Source organism: Eulemur rufifrons, chromosome 15, assembly GCF_041146395.1.
Source record: "Eulemur rufifrons isolate Redbay chromosome 15, OSU_ERuf_1, whole genome shotgun sequence".
NCBI classification, from domain to species: domain Eukaryota; kingdom Metazoa; phylum Chordata; class Mammalia; order Primates; family Lemuridae; genus Eulemur; species Eulemur rufifrons.
Genome location: NC_090997.1, coordinates 23212974 through 23231867, shown reverse-complemented (window position 1 = coordinate 23231867; position 18894 = coordinate 23212974). Strand labels below are relative to the sequence as shown.

Sequence of the window (18894 nt, the reverse complement as noted above, 5' to 3'; positions counted from 1 at the left end):
ATATCTGCTGTTAAGAAATTCACACAGCACTTCTTAGTGTGAAGGCAACTCACATTTAACAATTTAGATAATAACGATTTGAAAATTCAGTTGTACTTATCGTAATAATCCCTTTCTAGTTCTAGGGATTATGTTTTAAAACCTGATTGAAAATAACTCTTACAATGCATTTTGAAATAGGCTTTATCTAAATTAAATAAATTTAATTTATCTGAGAGTGACTAAATTTACCTACAGGAGTGACTTATTTTGTAAGCAGTGTCTACAATTTTTTGGTATCCTGATATTTGGCATTGCAATGACTGTGAAAATACTGTATCTAAAGATTAAAAAACTTACAAAGCGAATATTGGCCCATTATCTGTACAAGTTAGTTAATAAAATCCCACCGGGTTTAATCATGAATCTGTTTGATTCTTTACTATTACAAATGGCATAAATATCATTGGGATGGTAAAACTGGACTACCATCAAACAACTTTATAAAGCAACATTGTGGATTTTAAATTTAGAAGCTCTGTGTCTATAGCACTGATCATTTTTTGTGGTGGTATTCTGAAAAAATCTTTTAAAATATCATTGTAAGAACCATTGTTAAGCATTAAAATATTTTATTTTCATTTTCCTCTTCTCTATTCATCTCTTTATAATTTGAAAGAGTCCCTATTGAGCCCTGAAGTTAGAAGAGGAGTAAATGCAATTGAAAATATGAAATGATGTACGATAAATTCTCAGAATGAAATAACGTGTGATAGTTCTCAGAATGGATAATGGATAATGAGTAAATAGACTCTCATTGTTCTTTCTGTAGGCTTAGTAGTCTCACTGACTTGGGGATTGATTACATTCTTTGTTTTGAAGAGAATGGGTACGAAGAACCATCATGTATACGGGATGTCAAGTCTAGATTTTAAGGCTTAATATGTAAACAGCCTTTGACTTTAACCCCATAAATTATGTTCTTAAATCATGTAGGGACCAGGGGCAATTATGCATAATTTTCATTAAAAACCTTTGATATCTAAGAGGAACTCATATGAAATTCTTATATTAGCCAAAATATAGTCTTCATTTTCAAGTTACAGGACAATGTAAAATCTATCTGATTTCTAGCATGGCTATATTTCATTATAACTTCTCTCTTATTGAAGTTGCATATATTCCTACTTACTTATGCAATGGTTTTCCTGAAGGATATATTCCTGTAAGTGGAATTGCTAGTATAAAATATAGCCTATGCTTAATTTCTGAATTTAGCATGTCTAAATGTTTAGTGTTTCACCAAGTAGGATGTTTATAATTGGTTTCTGATTGATTCAGATTCCTATTTACAAAGTTCTATTCCTCATAGATTATTAAGGGTTTTCACAAATAATGCATGATAAATTTTATAAAATACATTTTTAGTATCTTTTGAGTTGATTTTGTATGTTTCTCCTCTAAATTATTATTATAGTAATTTATATAAGTATAGCATATCATATGAATACATTTCTTAATTTGAACACTCCTTGCATCCTGAAATAAACCCTACTTAGTTATGCTTTGCTTTTGTTCTGATGAACTGCTATATTTAATTTACTAGTATTAAAGTCATTTGCATTTATATTAACAAATTAGATCAGCTTGTAGATTTCTTTTTTAGGTATTATTCTTAACTGATTTTAATATTAGTGTCCTCATGATTTGAATTTATATTATTTCCATCCTTTTAATGCCTTGGTGGAGTTTAAAATACATAGAAACTATCTGTTCCTTGGATATTAGAAAATATTTCTGTGGTAGGCAAAATAATGACAATTCCCCTCCTCTCCAAAGATATTCACATTATAATCCCTGGAATCTATGAATATGTTAATTTACATGGAAAAGCAATTTTGCAGATGTGATTAAGGTTAATAACCTTGAGATGGAAATATTATTTGCGATTATCTGGGGCAGGGGGCAACCTAATCATGAGTAATTAGAAGTAGAAAAATATAGACCAGTAATGGGTCAAAAAGATGCCACTCAAGAAGGACCTGACCCGTCATTGCTAGCTGTGAAGATACAGGAAGGGGGATGTAAACCAAGGAATGTGGTGGCCTCCTGAAGATGGGGTGGCCCTCTGTTTAAAACCAGCAGAAAAATGAGGACGTTGGTCCTACAACTGCAAAGAACTGAATTCTGCCAATAACTTGAATAAGAAAGAAGCAGATTCTTTCCTAGAGACTCCAGAAAGGAGTGCAGCCCTGCTGACTGCTGGAATTAAGTCCATTGAGACTATACCGGACTTCTGAGCCACAGGACTATAAGATAATAAATTTGTGCTATTTTAAGGCATTAAGTATTTGGTAATAATTTGTTGCAGATCAATACAAAACTAATATAATTTCCTTAAAATTTTTATTTTTGTCAATGCTTATTGGTCTTGCATTTCATTATTTTTTAGTAGGAAAAATGAGAATATACAAGGTCTGTCTGGAAAGTATCCAGCCATGTAATGTGAAAAATAGAGACATTTATTGAAGAAGATACAGGAAACATTGTACATGAAACAACAGCACCTCCATCCCCTTCAAAGCAAACACCTTGGGACCTCACACAGTTCTCTCAGCATCTCTTAACCTAACCCATATACAGTCAACATTCTCAGATGTTCTGCTTGTTACAGGCCTTCTGGAACACGGATCACTTCCAACAGATTCTCAACCATCTCTGAAGCGTTTGTGCCACACTTTTATTTGTGCTGCACCCATTGCATCATTCCTGAAGCCTTCTGAATCAACTGAATAGTTTCCATGGAGGAATGGTCAAGGTCAATGCAAAATTTGACGCAGATTTGTTGCTCTACTCAAGTCATTTTGAATGCGACATCCACACAGTACACATGCTCACTCACCGCGTCTCCCACCCCACGGACTAGTATAGTGAAGTTGTCGTTGTTCACGCATGTGCGTTGCAGTCCACTCTCTTTGGCTGGAAGGTTACATTAATGTTGTCGTGCAAACCATTCTCATTATATTATTAATAACAATGGCTGGATACTTTCCGGACAGACCTCGTATATTATATAAACATAACAGAATTCATAATAAGCTGCAATAAGTATTACAGAGATTTAGATGGAATAGTATATACATAATATTTAAAAAATATGAGGTTATAAAAGGCAAAGATATAAAATTAGATATAATCTTCAAATACTTTTTAGTAAGGTTAAAAATTTATTTGTTTTCTTGATCAAACTGGCTTCATTTTTGATGTGGTGTTTTAAAATATTTTTGTTTGATGACCTCCATCGTATATGAAATTTCAAAAAAATTGATACAATTTTCAGATTTCTTTGGAAAATGGTATTTAACTTGTATTCAGCAATCAAATCAGCTATAAAGGTCTTTGAAAAATCCACGTTTAGTTTTTTCTTTAATGATGTTTCCACAATTTGTCTTGAGTTATATAGTAACAGTCCCTGTACTCAAAAAGCAGGGTCTTTACTTTTCAGACTTTGAGAAGATCAGAGCCCATTTTAGAACAACCCTGGTATTATTTTGGAACATTTTTTTTTTTCAAAATGAATTGTCAGTTTTACATATGTATGTACAATACATGTTCCTTTTAACACATTGATGTATTTTATATGTGCATCACTTTCTTTGCTAATATAAAGGGGCAGGTTATTTTTCTGGATTTTGGGGGCACAGGTGGTCATAGGACTCTCCCACAATGTGGCAATGTATACACTGTCCCTGGTCTCTTTATCTGGTCCTTTCTTCTCTAGATAGTCTTCCTCGCTTTCTGGGTTTTCAGGTATGTAATTTTAGTTGGTCAAACATTTGTCTTTCTGTCTTGCCCTGAAAAACTATGCTTTTGCACCAGCAACATTGTTTAAACTATCTTATTGGCCTTTAAAAAATGTAGAAATGCCTTGAGGTGTGGAAGAGAAATGCCAGTAACTGGGAGTAGCTCGGCAAATGGCCTCCAAATGGCTTTTCCTTCCTGTGACATCCTTGCTCTCTGTCTGTAACTTACAGTCTCAAACCAGCAATACTTTTGTTGTATATAATGATGAGTAACCTAAAAATATTGACTAAAGTATTTTCTATTTATATTATTTATCTTTGGGTAATTTGAGTCCAACCCATGTGGGTCCTGGTCTGTAGGTCAGGGTGAATAAATTTACCCAAGATTCTTAGATAATTTTTTGGTTTAAAGATTTATTAAAGTATAATATGGAAGTAGTAAAACTGGTAATTGCCTTATTAAGGTTTCATTGCAAGTACGTGTATATTGTTTTCTTTTAGCTTTGACAACTGTGATTACGAGTTACTTGTCTTTTTTTTTTTATTTCACCATATTATGGGGGTACAAAAGTTAAGGTTACATATATTGCCCTTGTCCCCCGAGTTACTTGTCTTTATAGTTATCTTACTACAGGGTAATGTGTTGTAAATCATTCATAATGATCTATCAGTTAGTGTGAAGATTAAAAATAGGAATTGAAAAACATTGTGGAGTTCAACTACAAATATATTTGAAGTTCTCAGTCATATTTTTCTGAACAAATAGTGATGAAATATATTTAAAATATTTAAAAAGCAAAAATATAATTTTATAATCAAAGTCAGCAAAATATGAAAAGACAAAAGGTAATGCATTACGGGCAATGCTGACTTGTTGGCGCCCCCCAGTGGGAAACTTTAGATTGCTAGAGTCATTTTGCTTACAATGGAAACCTTGGGAAATGAAGGTACGGAAATGTAAGGTGGAAAGAGGGGAAAAAAGATGTCCTCAAAATGGAGAAAGAAGATAAAATTTTGAGACATGGAAAGGGAAAAGAATTGACTTTATCTATTTCACAACTTTCAAAGGTCATGGAGGAGCTGTGGAAAGAGTTATAAAAATTTATTCATTATAGTGCCAGCACTGAGCTAAGTACTTGTGAAAGTTAAGTGATAGAATGTACCCACTCTATCAGATATGTTTTATTATTTTCCCTGTGTATAAAATGGGGATGCAGAGATTTCACCGTTTAAATAACTGGCCTGGAGTGGAGCAGCCACTAGGAAATGGGCTGGTTGACTCCAGCATACAATTTTTTAACTGCTTCATCCTGCTTCTGTTATAGTCTTTAGTAGTAATAGTAATTATATTGTAATCTTTTTAGCTAATAAGAATGATGTTTACAACGTATGTTTTTTTTCCTTTATTGAATCTTTAGGAATGAACAAATCACTTCTTGATATAATAGAAGAAAGCATGTAATATGCTTCTAATATTTTGATAACTGTGTGATATTAAATATCTCTACCACTATGTAGAAAGGCTGACCATTTTAATATAAAAAATCATAAATGGATTAGGTCTTTAATACATTGTGAATATTGCAGTACGTAAAAGCACACTTGATCCAACGTGGTCCAATTTCAGGAATAAAGTAAATACATTCATTGCATGTGGGAAAGTATAATGTGATATTTTTCTTTTCTAAGTAATATATTATGGACACATTTCCTTCATTATAAAGCAGTTTCTAGGAAATAGAAGCCAAAGTGTGTATTCTAAAGTATGTATTTCTATTCTTAATAGCCTGTTACACAGCAATGGTTTAAATGGTTACAGAGAAGATTCTAGAACATTTTTTTCATGTCAACATTCTTTTACCACAACATTATGCAGGATTTTCCAGTTGACTTTCTGCTATTCCTCAAACCCAAACTGAAATCACAGAAGTGAAGAAAATAAGTCCATTTATTCTTACCAAATAAAATACTTGTTTCTGTCTTTACTTACACATTGTCACAGTTGCCTAAACCCAAAACCACATAGGCTGAAAGTGAAATATAAAATAGTTTGCCTGGAAAAACATATCTCTATGAAATAATTGTCACTAAATACTTTTGGATCAACCAACTGGTAACTTTCAAATGGTTTTGAACGATATTACTGCTAATGTAAAATTGGCAAAGTTTAGTCAATTTCAGCATATGTATTGGGAGCCCAGGAAAACATTATCTAGGAGAATTTTATTAACAAATATAGCTCTGAATGATTTCAGTTTTTCTGGTTAACCTCGCCCTCAATAGTCTTTTATACTATGCATGCTTGTGGTATTATGTTAGTTTTGCCAAGAGTTGCTATATAAATCAATTTTACATTTTATTTTTAATATTGTATAATGTTTATATATTTTTACTTGGTATTTGCAAAATAAGTAATTCTTAGCATAATTGGACATAGGAGATATTATGACTTCTTTTCATATCTATGAAATGTATATTAATTTTTGATCAGTTTGAAAAAGACAGACAAGAAAAGAAATAATTTTTTCCTAATCTGGGATCTCCCCAAGATAATGTCAATATCTGATATATTGAAATAATGTAAGATTTTTGGCTATGTCTTAGTGTAGACCAAGCTCGATATTAGAATAACTCAGATAAAAGCATGTCAAATCAAATTCAGGGAATGAACTGTGGGGAAATGGGCTCCTAAGGGCTCCTGGGAGGTGGAAGCCAGGGTGGTGTTTATGGAAACCTGGCCATAACTCTGTTTGTCCCCAGGACTTGCTGATACTGGGACTGGCTTCAGAAACAGTAGAGGCAAGGATATCAATAACTAATTCCCACTAACATCATAGATTATGTAAAGACAGAGAGAGTTTTGAATAGTGGTGAAAACTCTAGGTAATAAAAGACTCCATGCAGTAAGAAATACAACTTCTCAAATCTGACGATATCATGGGCAATTGCATTTCCCCTTTAGGGATTCTGGGGGCCAAGGTGTTTGCATTGACAAAACTCTACCCATTTTGCAGCATAGAAAACTGTATAGCCGCCTTGCTTCTGATAAGATTTTATAGACATATTTTTAGTTAAATTCAGAACTTAATCTAAACTTATAGTGAATTTGTGTGTGCGGGGTATGTGTGTGTGTGTGTCTATATTTGAATGAGAAGAGGTTTCAGGGTGGTTTCACGCCAAATCATGGTCCCTTGAAATGGAGGCCTTTATTTTGAACAGTATTTATCTTAACGTGTTGTGTTGAGAATATGCATTTTCTGCCTTAGAAGGATATAATTCATTTCAGTCTATTTTCTTTATACTCATAACTCTATAATTTTAGTTTTGCTTTATGTTTTAGAGTGCATATTGGGTGTATTGTGCCCATGTTTTATATTATTAAAGTATTTGTATTGTTTTTCTATTCTCCAGGTAGTATATTTATAAAGGCTTATCTTTTCAACTAGGTTGTGAGCCCCTTGTTGATAGTCATTGCTCACATACAAATTTTATTCCCTTCAAAGAGTGGAGTGAAGTGGCAAACTGAATTGAGCTGAATAGAATCAAACTGAATTCCAATGTATGATTCAAGTTCAGATTTTAAAACTAAAACTATTTGCTTGTCTTGCACTAGAATTGTGATTAGCACATTGATCAGTGAGGGTTATATTAACAAACTCAAGATGTGGAAAAAAAAAAAGAATGGTAGACTCTTCCATTTAGAATAGAATACGCTTTTTCTCATTATTAGTGGCAGCTGTACCACCTGCCCTGATTTACTGACCAGTACTGCTCTTCTTCGAAAGCCCATGATGTAGACGGTTTTCAAAGACATAATGATGGGGCCTGATTTCCTTGTCTTTCAACTTACTGTTTCTGCCTGAGAGTCAATACATATGTATAAAAACAAGTGTTAATTATTTCAACTGAAGTGTCACCAAGAAAGTACCTAAGAAAGTTGAATAAGAAATGAAAATTGATTAGTGCCACCACTGTTTGTTTGGAGTGATAAATGATCATTTTGGGTAAACATATTGAAAGGCTGACAATAGAAACGCTTTCCAATTAATAAATGTGCTAAATTCATTCTTGATAGAATTAACATTAATTTTCTCTGAATCTAGCTAAAGACTTGTGCATTTAGGTTTACCCATGTGAAAGAGTTCTATTTCTTTTTTCTGTCTCTTCACAAACTTTATTCTAACCTATTCTTCATGATTGCACCAACAGGAGAATTATTAGGAGAAAAAATTGCCATATTTTACACAAATAGTTAGGTTTATGGTTGTATCAAGGCTCAGTCTGGAGGAAATCATTTAGTTTCATTAATTTTTAACTAAGGCTGTGAGACTCTGAGGGTCTTTGGAACTGTTGCATTAAATCTGAACTCCTATCATTTGACAGTTTTTCTTGCATGATTCATCATGAGTCATATAAGAATGTGTTCAAATGAAATATCCTTCTTATTTTATCACTTCTCTTGGGTTGAAGGAAGAACCAAGATTAATTTCCTCATAGTTCTTTTTTTTAAAAAGCCTTTATTTAAAACTTTAAATATCAGTAGATGTTCATACAATGCTGTATCTCATACATTTTATTTTTTCTAAAATTGATTATAAGTAGCAATGTTATAATAAGCATGTTTGAAAGTATGCATTATTTATAAGTAAAACTCCAAGTATGACTGATTCTTCTTTAATGATAAAGTCCATAATTTTTTTAAAATTAAAAATCTATTTTATTTGTTTTTAGGGAATCCCAGGATTTCCTGGAAACCAAGGATTAATGGGCCAAAAGGTGAGTATTAACAAGAGTTAGAAGGTTTGGGCCTGGATTTGCTCATTTAATGAGTAAAGTGGTGATGTATTATTGTCTTCCATAGAATAATTTTTACAGTATTTATGGTTACAGTTAATTGTTTAAATATGTAATTTTAGAAGCTGTTATTTTAACCTTGCAAATTAGTTTTATTTTTGTTTTATATAGATAATAATAATTTGTATTTATGCATCCTATTTTACTTGATTACTTTTCTATTTTGTTCCCTAAGACAATCCTTTTGGATGATTTGTTTATGAACTATGTCTTTGAATATTCCTTTAGCACAGGTATCTTGTTAATAAACTTTCAGTTTCTATTTAATTGCAATTTTTAAAATTTTAATCTTGTTTTAAGAGAGAATTTTGTAGTGTATCCAACTCAAGGTTGACAATTATTTTCTCTCAGTAAATTGAAGATTTTTTCCCATGGTGTCCTGGCTTCCATTGTTAACCAAGAAAAATATGGTGTCATTCTAATTATCATTGTTTTGTAAGTGATCCGTCCCTTCCTTTTGGGATCTTTTAAAGCATTTTGTTTGTTTTTAGTGTTCTTAAAATTCACTATGATGTGTCTAGATAAGGATTTTTCTTTATTCACCCTGCTGGGAATTCAGTTTGCTTTCGGGCTCTCTGGAATTATTTCTATTAGTTCTGGAAGAAATCAGCCATTATCTCCATATTACCTCTGTTCTGTTATTTCTTTCTGGAATTTGGTTTAGACATATTTCTTCTGATTTTATACTCTACATCTCCTATTAGCATCATCATATTTTCATATCTTGTTTTATATTCTGGTCAAATTATTTTAGGTATATCTTCTAGTTTACTTATTCTTCCTTTATGGTATCTAATCTTTTGTTTAAACTATCAATTGATTTTAAAAAAATTATAAACAATCACATTTTTTACTTTTAGAAGTTCTTATTTTTTAATCCAAAATTTAAACAAAATTCCTCTTTTTGTTTTTGATAGTCATTTGTTATATTTTCAATCTTAATAGTCTTCCGTGATTTTGTCTTTTAATTTTTAAAGATCTCATATATAGTTCTAAATTATGTTTCTAATAATCCTAATATCTGAAGTTTATCATTTGTTATTCCTGTCATTATTTGTTATTTGTTATTCTCAGTCTTGTGGCTTGCTATCTGCTGTTTTCTTATTGTTGATTATGAGCTCATTGCTGTGTCTTAATTTAGTGGAAGTTCTATTAGTGTAACAGGGAAATAAAGAGCCGCTTCCTGCTGGTAGCCATACATACCATTTCAGCCCCCTATGAAAATCCTGAGTTATCAGATATCGAAAACTTCTCCCCCATTCTCATGGCTGGTCAACATTTAGCTTCCAAGAGCTACTCATATACCCTCCAACACTCCCGCCCTTCCTATGTCTCTACCTCTGGCAAGGTTTTTGCACAGTTCCAAATCTTCATGATTATAGTCCCAACTAAGGGTATGTTTTATTAAAATGAGAAATCTTTGAATACCTCTGCTACTTCTTGGAAGATCAGCACTCTCTCATGGAGTATATCCTTTCCAGGGTTGTTTTGTTCTGGACTCAGAGGGTCCCTTAGAGCACCTAATCAGTGACAATCCCAGAAGTTGAAGTCTAATGCTGTAGTTTTGTGCCCTATTTTTTTCTTTATTAATTTGTGTTCACTATCATATCTCTTACACTCAATGATAAATAAGAAAATTTCTTACTTGATTTTTTTTTATTTCTGTTTTCTCACCTTACCAACTCTGTCTGAGCTAGTAGTAGGTCTTCCTTTGAAAGAATGGCGAGTGTCACTACAGATTTCATAATGAAAATATTTGACAGTAATTCCTCAGACCCTAGACCCAGGTCTTTAAGGTGTTAGATTGCTGCCTTGACTTGCTCTTTTCTTACAATAGTGGAAGGGAACACACAAAAAAAGTTGGACTGACTGGTATTGAATTTTCATTCCATCATGCTTAGGCAGGAAATTCATGGAAATGAGTTCATAATTAACAATTTTAAAATTTGATTTTTTAGGGAGAAATTGGGCCTCCAGGACCACTAGGCAAAAAAGGAGCTCCAGGGATGCCTGTATGTTAATGTCATTATTATCAAAGTGTTTAAAATGTTGTTACTACATCCCAGTAGTTCATATTTCGTAGTTCACAAAACTGTAGAAGATGTAGCAATGAGATTTTTGAGGTTCACTAATTCTGTTCATTTGTGTAAAAAAATATTATGTTTACATCCATTTTCCCAAAGGAGTAAAGATTTCTTCAGTTTCTTAAAAAGTTGGCCCTCCAAACAAAGGTCAGAAGCCCTTACTGTAGATAAATAAGAAAACAAATATGTTAGCTATAATATTAATTTTAAAAAATATTAACTACCTCATGAGAAAGTCTAAAACTTGTGAATGTTTTCTCACTTTTTAAAAAATTTACAAATTTATTACACTGATAAAGGAGAATATGTTCAGAAGAGGTAGTGTGGGATGATCCTAATTCAGTGAACAAATTATTTTAGATGTTCAGGAATTGAAGGGACACATGAATTTGATATTAGATATTCTGAAAATCCTATCATGCATGTGTAAAATTCCAAAAGTAGATTAATTTCTAAGTTGCTAGAAATGATGTTGATTTTAATCTATGAATCAAATTACCTGTAATATCGTAACTTTTTTTTAAGTAAAACAGATCACTTTTATGTTTGAAAATTTATGACTTTCATTTAGTAATATAATTTATTTATTTTTTTTTTATTTTATTTTTTTTTGTTGAGACAGAGTCTCACTTTGTTGCCCAGGCTAGAGTGAGTGCCGTGGCGTCAGCTTAGCTCACAGCAACCTCAGACTCCTCGGCTTAAGCGATCCTACTGCCTCAGCCTCCCGAGTAGCTGGGACTACAGGCATGCGCCACTATGCCCGGCTAATTTTTTCTATATAGATTTTTAGTTGTCCATATAATGTCTTTCTATTTTTAGTAGAGACGGGGTCTCGCTCAGGCTGGTCTCGAACTCCTGACCTTGAGCAATCCACCCGCCTCGGCCTCCCAGAGTGCTAGGATTACAGGCGTGAGCCACCGCGCCCGGCCTAGTAATATAATTTAAAAAATAGATTTTTAATTAGTGTTTGGTGAGACATTTGGTGAATTTTGCATGTAAGAGTAAATAAGGAAAATTTTCATTAAATATGAATTCAAGTTTTGAGCAATAATTTAAAAGAAGATAGTTCCCTTTAAAAAGGAATGCTTTTTTTCCTACTTCTACCATCATTACCAATTTACTTATTAATTAAAATAATAAATTAAATTTGGTTATTTATTAGTATCTAAGTTAGTCTTCAGAAAATGAAAGTATTGACTAATATCCATTAAACCTCAAGAATATATTTAACATTTCTTGTATTTTATTCACTATGCTAAGAACTAATACTTTTACATTTTATAATTGCAATAACATCCTAAGTTGACAGCAAAGTGGTGACATGGTACTTTTATTATGGTCATACCAAGATTCTGTTTTCTGATGACATTAATTAAATATTTTTTTATCACATTTCCTTTGCCAAATGTTTTTGAATATATAATAGTACTTAATGTGTAATCTAAATTAACTCAGATTGTAATTGCTAGAGTAGTTATCTTTATCTTATTTTGAATCATATGGTTAAAAATATAGCTATTTTATAACTTGAAGAGAGATTATTAGAGAATTTATTAGATTGTTCAAGATAATAGAAATTGTAAGTCATGTTGATGAAGATAACATCTATGAATAAACCTAATTCTTAGCCATCATGACAAAAGGGAGGAAGTAAGAGTGTAGAAAAAATAAACTTTTCTTTACGTCTGTCCTTTAGTAGCTCTCTAGTCATTTTTGGTGTTTGTAGGTTTTTTTAAGTAACTGAATTATGAGGGCTCTGCTAACCTTCATGTTATCTTGCATAGTTTGGTTCTTTTTTTTCTTTTTTTTGAGACAAGGTCTTGCTCTGTTGCCCTTGTAGTTTGATTCTTTACTTTTATTATCTTTTATTTGGATGTTTATGGGAAATTTCTCTATTATTATTTTATAATTTAGTGGATTAATTATGATAAGAATGTGTGACTTGGAAATGAATTTAGTGTTATTTAATATTCTTTCCTGTGTTACTCTTGAAATTCCCTTTTAAAAATGTAGGGTTTGATGGGAAGCAATGGCTCACCAGGTCAGCCTGGAGCACCGGGATCTAAGGTAAATATAACACAATTAATAAGATTAAGAAATCTGTGCAATCACGGTGGCCATTTATAACTTCAGTGAAAATCTTGACTTACTGCACTGACTTTATTTTGGATGAAGTTTTCATTCTATGAACAATTACTTGTAAGAATGAACTCTTAGGCAAAAGCTTAGCTTATGAAAAAAGCTGATGTAAAACAGATCTGGTTTAAGCTGGAGAGGGTCTGGAATCCCTCAGCACTCAATCTCCTACACCCTTTTTGGTGTCTCGTAGGCCCTAAGGAATACATAGAGCTCTGCAAAGCTCAGTGCCAAAACCACCAATCTAGAGCATTAGTAGTTATGAATGAGGATAGCTCTTACCAATTTTCTATTCCTGTTTTTGGCATGTTTATTTAGTGGAATGTATATGTAGTTTTTATTGTAAAATGCCTTATTATGCATTCACTTATTTAGGCCTATAAGTAAGGGAGCATATTATCTTTACTTTCAGAATTTAAGAAAGTAAGGTAAACTTGACAAATATATTTAGGATGTCAGGTTAGTTATTCTCAAGGTAGAACAAAATCTTTGAATATCATGATTTGACCATTCTCTAGGGATATAGAATCCTGTGCTAAGAGAATTATTTTTTTCCTTGGTTAATCAGAGGCTCAAACCAAATACATTCTGGCTAGACTCAGGAAACTATTCTCAACTATTTAGCAAGTAGATTCTAGGACAACCTTCCAAAAGGGAGTGATGGAATTGCTGTTTTGGAAGCATTCAACCTCTGACTAGACATTGTCCTGGGGGGAAAGACTCTGGCTTACAAGATGAGTAGATGACCTAATCTACTTTACTTTTAATTTCTAAAGTATTATACTTAGAGAAACAGAAAGGATAAAATGTCACGGGAACCCAATAACGGAAAAAGTAATTGCTCTTTGATCAGTGGTGGACCACTGTGGATCCTTGGAGTATTGCAGGTTCCAGCAGCTATAAGTGTGCAGAGAGTCGGTATAAAACCTTTGAATAACTAGGATTCCTAAATAGAAGTTCTCCATGATTTCTGAAGGTCATTTTGTAAGAAAACACCCCTTATTAATGGGGCACAATGGGCTCTCCCGTTGTCTTTTGGATACTCTAATTCTTAAGAATGCAGCCTAAAATTTCATCAGCTTTTTTAATTAGCTACATCACACTGTTGGCTCACACTGAGCTGGAGGTCAATTAAATCTGTTGGATTTTCCATAAAAGATTTTACAACAATGTATTTGTGGCATCTACCACTTAAGTAGATTCTGCTGATTTGGCTGGGTTGGCAAGTGGGTATTTCCAGCATCACAGTTTATTTATTTTTACATGGATTACTCTAAAGTTTGGTTTCCCTCATCTTGTGTTGGGCAATTACTTTGTTAAAAATAGATCCAAGATGTTAAAATTATTCCTAGTAAACATAATCTTTTCAGTGAAACATTTAGATTTCTTTTCATGTGTTGTATGAGCCCAGGTGTTGGAAATTGTTTCCCAAAGGGCCAGATAATAAATATTTCAGTCTTTGGGGGCCATATTGTCTCTGATGCAACTACTCGATTTTCTCATTGTGTAGCAGAAGCAACCACGGATATACATAAATGCATGGACATGGGAGTGGCTGTGTCCTGGTTAAACTTTACTTCAAAAACACGCATTGGGCTGGATTTAGCCCCAACCTCTCTATTAGCTTTTTTCTGCTAGTTTTGTCAACTATATGTTTGTGGACTATGTTGTCAATAGCACTGGTAGAAGTTCTAGGGTGAGACCAAAAAGTTGTATTAAATAAGGCAGAGAAGAAGCTGAAACTGTGATAGATCTTTAGAAAACTTCTAATTTAGATTATAATACTTTTTTAAAAAATCTGTTGAAACATTTATAAGCCTACTTTATCATACTATATTTCAGCTTTTAGAAATATTATCTAAATGATATTATGATATATTAATATTATCAAGTCCTATAACTTTTAACAAGTCTTATCTGTGAATTTCAGCTTAATCACCTGTAAAGTTAGAAATTTTAAGGAACCACTATTCTATGGTTTAATAATGCTATTATGTGTTAAATAATTTAAGCCAATGTTACATTCACATATTTCTGACAATGAGCAGCCTAGAAAACTTTTTAAAAACTGAAAATGAAGTTGATTTGCTTTACTCATTAGTGAACCCAAGTTGACTCTGGGTGATCATTCATTGGTCTCCCCCTCTAGGTGTCACACCAACCTGTTTAATTATGAGCTTTTGCCAAACACTGGGTTATAATATCCGGGATCAAAATAATTGAAAACCAGAACTATATTTGACAATCTCTCCTTATTGGCCAGCAGGCTTGTTCTCTCTTCTTATACTCAACTTTCTCTTTCTATATTACACTCTTTGCTCTATCAATTTAGTCTTGTTCCCCAACTTTCCATCTGTTAGAAAGGACTGCACTGGAATCCTGAAAAAGAGCACAAAGTAAAAGTTTTCTGATTCACACTTCTTCAGAAAAGCCATTGTACTTTTGAAGCTAAGTTTTTTCGATTGCATACTGAAGGTGAATCACACTGAGAAAGTGAAACAGAACAATGATGAGGAACTCAGCCCAGAGGATGCTATTAAAGTACATGGCTCCCACCTGTGCAGCGTGGTGACTGAACTTTTTAATGTTGGTCCCTAAAGATTTGCATCTCTTCCCTTATGTTTGAAGCTACCAGCTTTTAACGCATTCTTTTAGAGAGCTTTATAAATATGTGGATTCCGTTGCTTAAAAGAGTTGTTTTTTTTTTTTTTTTTTTTTTTTTTTTTGAGACAGAGTCTCACTCTGTTGCCCAGGCTAGAGTGAGTGCCGTGGCGTCAGCCTAGCTCACAGCAACCTCAAACTCCTGAGCTCAAGGGATCCTCCTGTCTCAGCCTCCCGAGTAGCTGGGACTACAGGCATGCGCCACCATGCCCGGCTAATTTTTTCTCTATATATTTTTAGCTGTCTATATAATTTCTTTCTATTTTTAGTAGAGGTGGGGTCTCGCTCTTGCTCAGGCTGGTCTCGAACTCCTGAGCTCAAATGATCCGCCCACCTCAGCCTCCCAGAGTGCTAGGATTACAGGCGTGAGCCACCGCGCCCGGCCAAGAGTTTTTTCTTAATAAATAAGCTTAATGTACAGAGTCTATGTTTCAAACAATTTTCTAATTGTTTTTGCATTAAAAATGCAAAAAATATTTTAAATATATTCCCTAAGTTTCAATAGCAGATATTTTGTGGACAATTTTTTTTTAATTCAAATGTTTTTGATGCACTGACAGGGGAACAAAGGTGAACCTGGACTTCAAGGGATGCCTGGGGCTTCTGGGCTCAAGGTAATTGTGATGTTCTGCATTTGGAAATATTTTCAAAGAACTTATAATGTAAATTGCCCTCATTACTTTAGCAAGTTGACATTTTGTATTCCTTAAGAAAAGATCCATGAAATTAAGGATTACCTTTATCACAAAATTAAAGTACATGAAAAGAAATGTTCAATGTAGAGTTTCATTTCTGTTTTTTAGATATTTTGTTTATTGAGTAATAAAGAAATCAAAAAAGAAACTTTGGCTTATTTTGTCTAGAAATGGTAAAAATTATGAGCATACTCTCCAATCTAGAGAATATACCTCTCTTAAACAGCTCACAAATGGTACTGTTCCCTTATTTGCTAATTAATTGGACTTTCATCTTTGGTGTGGAACTCACAATTGCTTTTACCAGATTGCTCTGAACCAAATGGTTGATATTTATTTCAAATGGGATTTTAAAGTCACTTCCAGCCTTTAAAAATCTAGAGCAATATTCAATAGCTAGGAAGTGGGTACAGTGAACAAAGAGAATAAAACTTGGTTTCCACAAAAGAGAGTGGTCTTTAGTTAATGTGATAGAGTTTTGGGCTAATGGTAAAATAAAAACAAAACAAAAAAGATGAAGCATGTTTAAGATTGTGTTCCGTATTTTACAAATATATCCTAAATATTGTCAATGCATTGTCAATTTATGCTTGCAAAGAACTTATTTAAGGCCTTTAAGAAATATTTACTTCAGAAAGAAAAATCCCTCGATGGAGAGTAAAGAAATTGAGTTATAATGACTCATGTAATATATGCTGTACTGAAAACAGCTCAAGAATTAATTTCTAAGAAAATAAGATTCCATATGTATAAAGAAAAAAATATATACGTTGTTTAACTACCAGGATGTTCATTCCAACATTATTTATAAAAATAAAAATTATGAAAACTGTAATATTTAACAGGAATTTTATTAAATAAAATATAGTAGATTAATAAAGCTGAATAGTCTTCTGAAATTAAAAATAATGTTATAAATATAATAGCATATGAAAAACATAATATATTTTGAGATTAAAAGTCATAAAATTATGCATACACAGTAACTAAATTGGACATGCGAGTTTGTGAGTTAGGGATAGGAAAAAAACACATAACAAAATAAAAAACAGTAATGGGTAATGAGACTTTCAAAGAATTTTATTACTTCTATTTACCTATCAGTTCTGTAACATGGAAATAAGTTTTTTAAAGTAGCAATATGAGAAAAACAGCTTCAAGGAGAAAGAGAAAGTGTTAGTAAATAGGTAAACAAAAAGAAATACCTGTGTTTATTAATTTTACTACTTTATTATTTACTTTGTTTTTGAAATTATAAAGTATAATAAAAGTACCTAATACTTATAATATTTTAAAAGATGAAATGCTGTCAGAATTTTACAACTGCCAAAGACAGAGAAAAATATAAGAAATTTTATTGGAATTCCAGTAAACTTTTTATTCTTTACTATTTCTACAGTAATAACTCTGTTAAGAAATGTTTTAACCATACATTTTAAATTTGAGGTGTTATATAGAGATGAAAACAGTGGTGGGTTTTTGTATAAGTAGCAGGTCCATGATCTTTATGGAATTTCTGTGTTCCCTAGGGAGAACCAGGAGCGATAGGTCCCCCAGGAGAACCAGGATACATGGGTTTACCTGGCATTGAAGGAAAAAAGGTATGCATTGGTTAGGATATATAATTCAAGGCCACTTACATGTAAGTTTTCCTTGTATGAAATTAGCATAGTAGGACTGGTTATATTTTTAATGGTAAAGTACCCTATGTTGTTGGTGTATGTATAATGTGTTCAGTATCATGCTAATAGCTATGGTATCTTTCATATTCCTCTGTGGGTATTGTCTACTAGATGAAGACATTAGAAGAGGCATGCAGATCAGAAAATATAAATATAGTTAAGTAATATCCTGTAAATTCAGATTGTTTGCCATCAATCCAGGTGAGTCAAGATTTTTTTAGGAAAATTATCCAGTGTCAAGCACTCCTATCAAAATATGAATACCACTCTTACCAAAACTGAGTCAAAAGTCCGAAAGGCTAAAAATTATACTCACAAAAGGCTGGGCACCAGGGCCCATCCTGTAATCCCACCGATTTGGGAGGCCAAGGTGGGAGGATCTCTTGAGCCCAGGATTTGAGACCAGCCTGGGCAACATGCCGAGACTCTGACGCTACAGGAGGAAAAAAAAAAAAAAAAAATTAACAGGATGTGGTAGAGCATTCCTGTAGTCCCAGCTACTTAGAAGGTTGAGACGGGAGGATTGTTCGAGCCCAGGAGTTCAAGTCTGCTTTGAGCTATGATTGTGTCACTGCACTCCAGCCTGGGTGATAGAATGAGACTCCATCTCCAAAAAATTAAAAAAACAATTATACCCAAAATGTTTGACCTTGAATTTCTTATCTATGAAACATTTATGTAGAAGTTCACATAAAATTAATTTAAGGGGTTTAAAATACAAATCAAAATACTCATTTAAAATGTTTTGGTGAGGTAAGACAACACCATGTTATCCCTCATCTCTCTATTTCTTTTTTAAATTAAAAAAAAATTTATTTTTAATTATTATAAGTACATAATAGTTGTATATATTTATAGGGTGCATATGATGTTTTGATATGGGCATACAATGTGTTTAATCAAATCAGGGTAATGGGGCTATCCATCACCTCAGGCATTTATCATTTCTTTGTGTTAGAGCATTCCAACTCCACTCTTTTAGTTATTTTAAAGTATACCC

At 32.8% G+C, this 18894-nt stretch overlaps 1 protein-coding gene across 2 annotated transcripts in view; it reads left to right on the top strand.

The window, feature by feature from the left end:
- COL21A1 (collagen type XXI alpha 1 chain) overlaps window positions 1–18894 on the top strand; it is a 126171-nt gene that overhangs the window by 93496 nt on the left and 13781 nt on the right. For both annotated transcript variants that reach the window (XM_069488266.1, XM_069488267.1), the window contains 5 exons: window positions 8514–8558; window positions 10595–10648; window positions 12734–12787; window positions 16078–16131; window positions 17742–17813. In XM_069488266.1, coding sequence (XP_069344367.1) covers window positions 8514–8558; window positions 10595–10648; window positions 12734–12787; window positions 16078–16131; window positions 17742–17813 — 279 coding nt within the window. The remainder of the gene's footprint in view (window positions 1–8513; window positions 8559–10594; window positions 10649–12733; window positions 12788–16077; window positions 16132–17741; window positions 17814–18894) is intronic.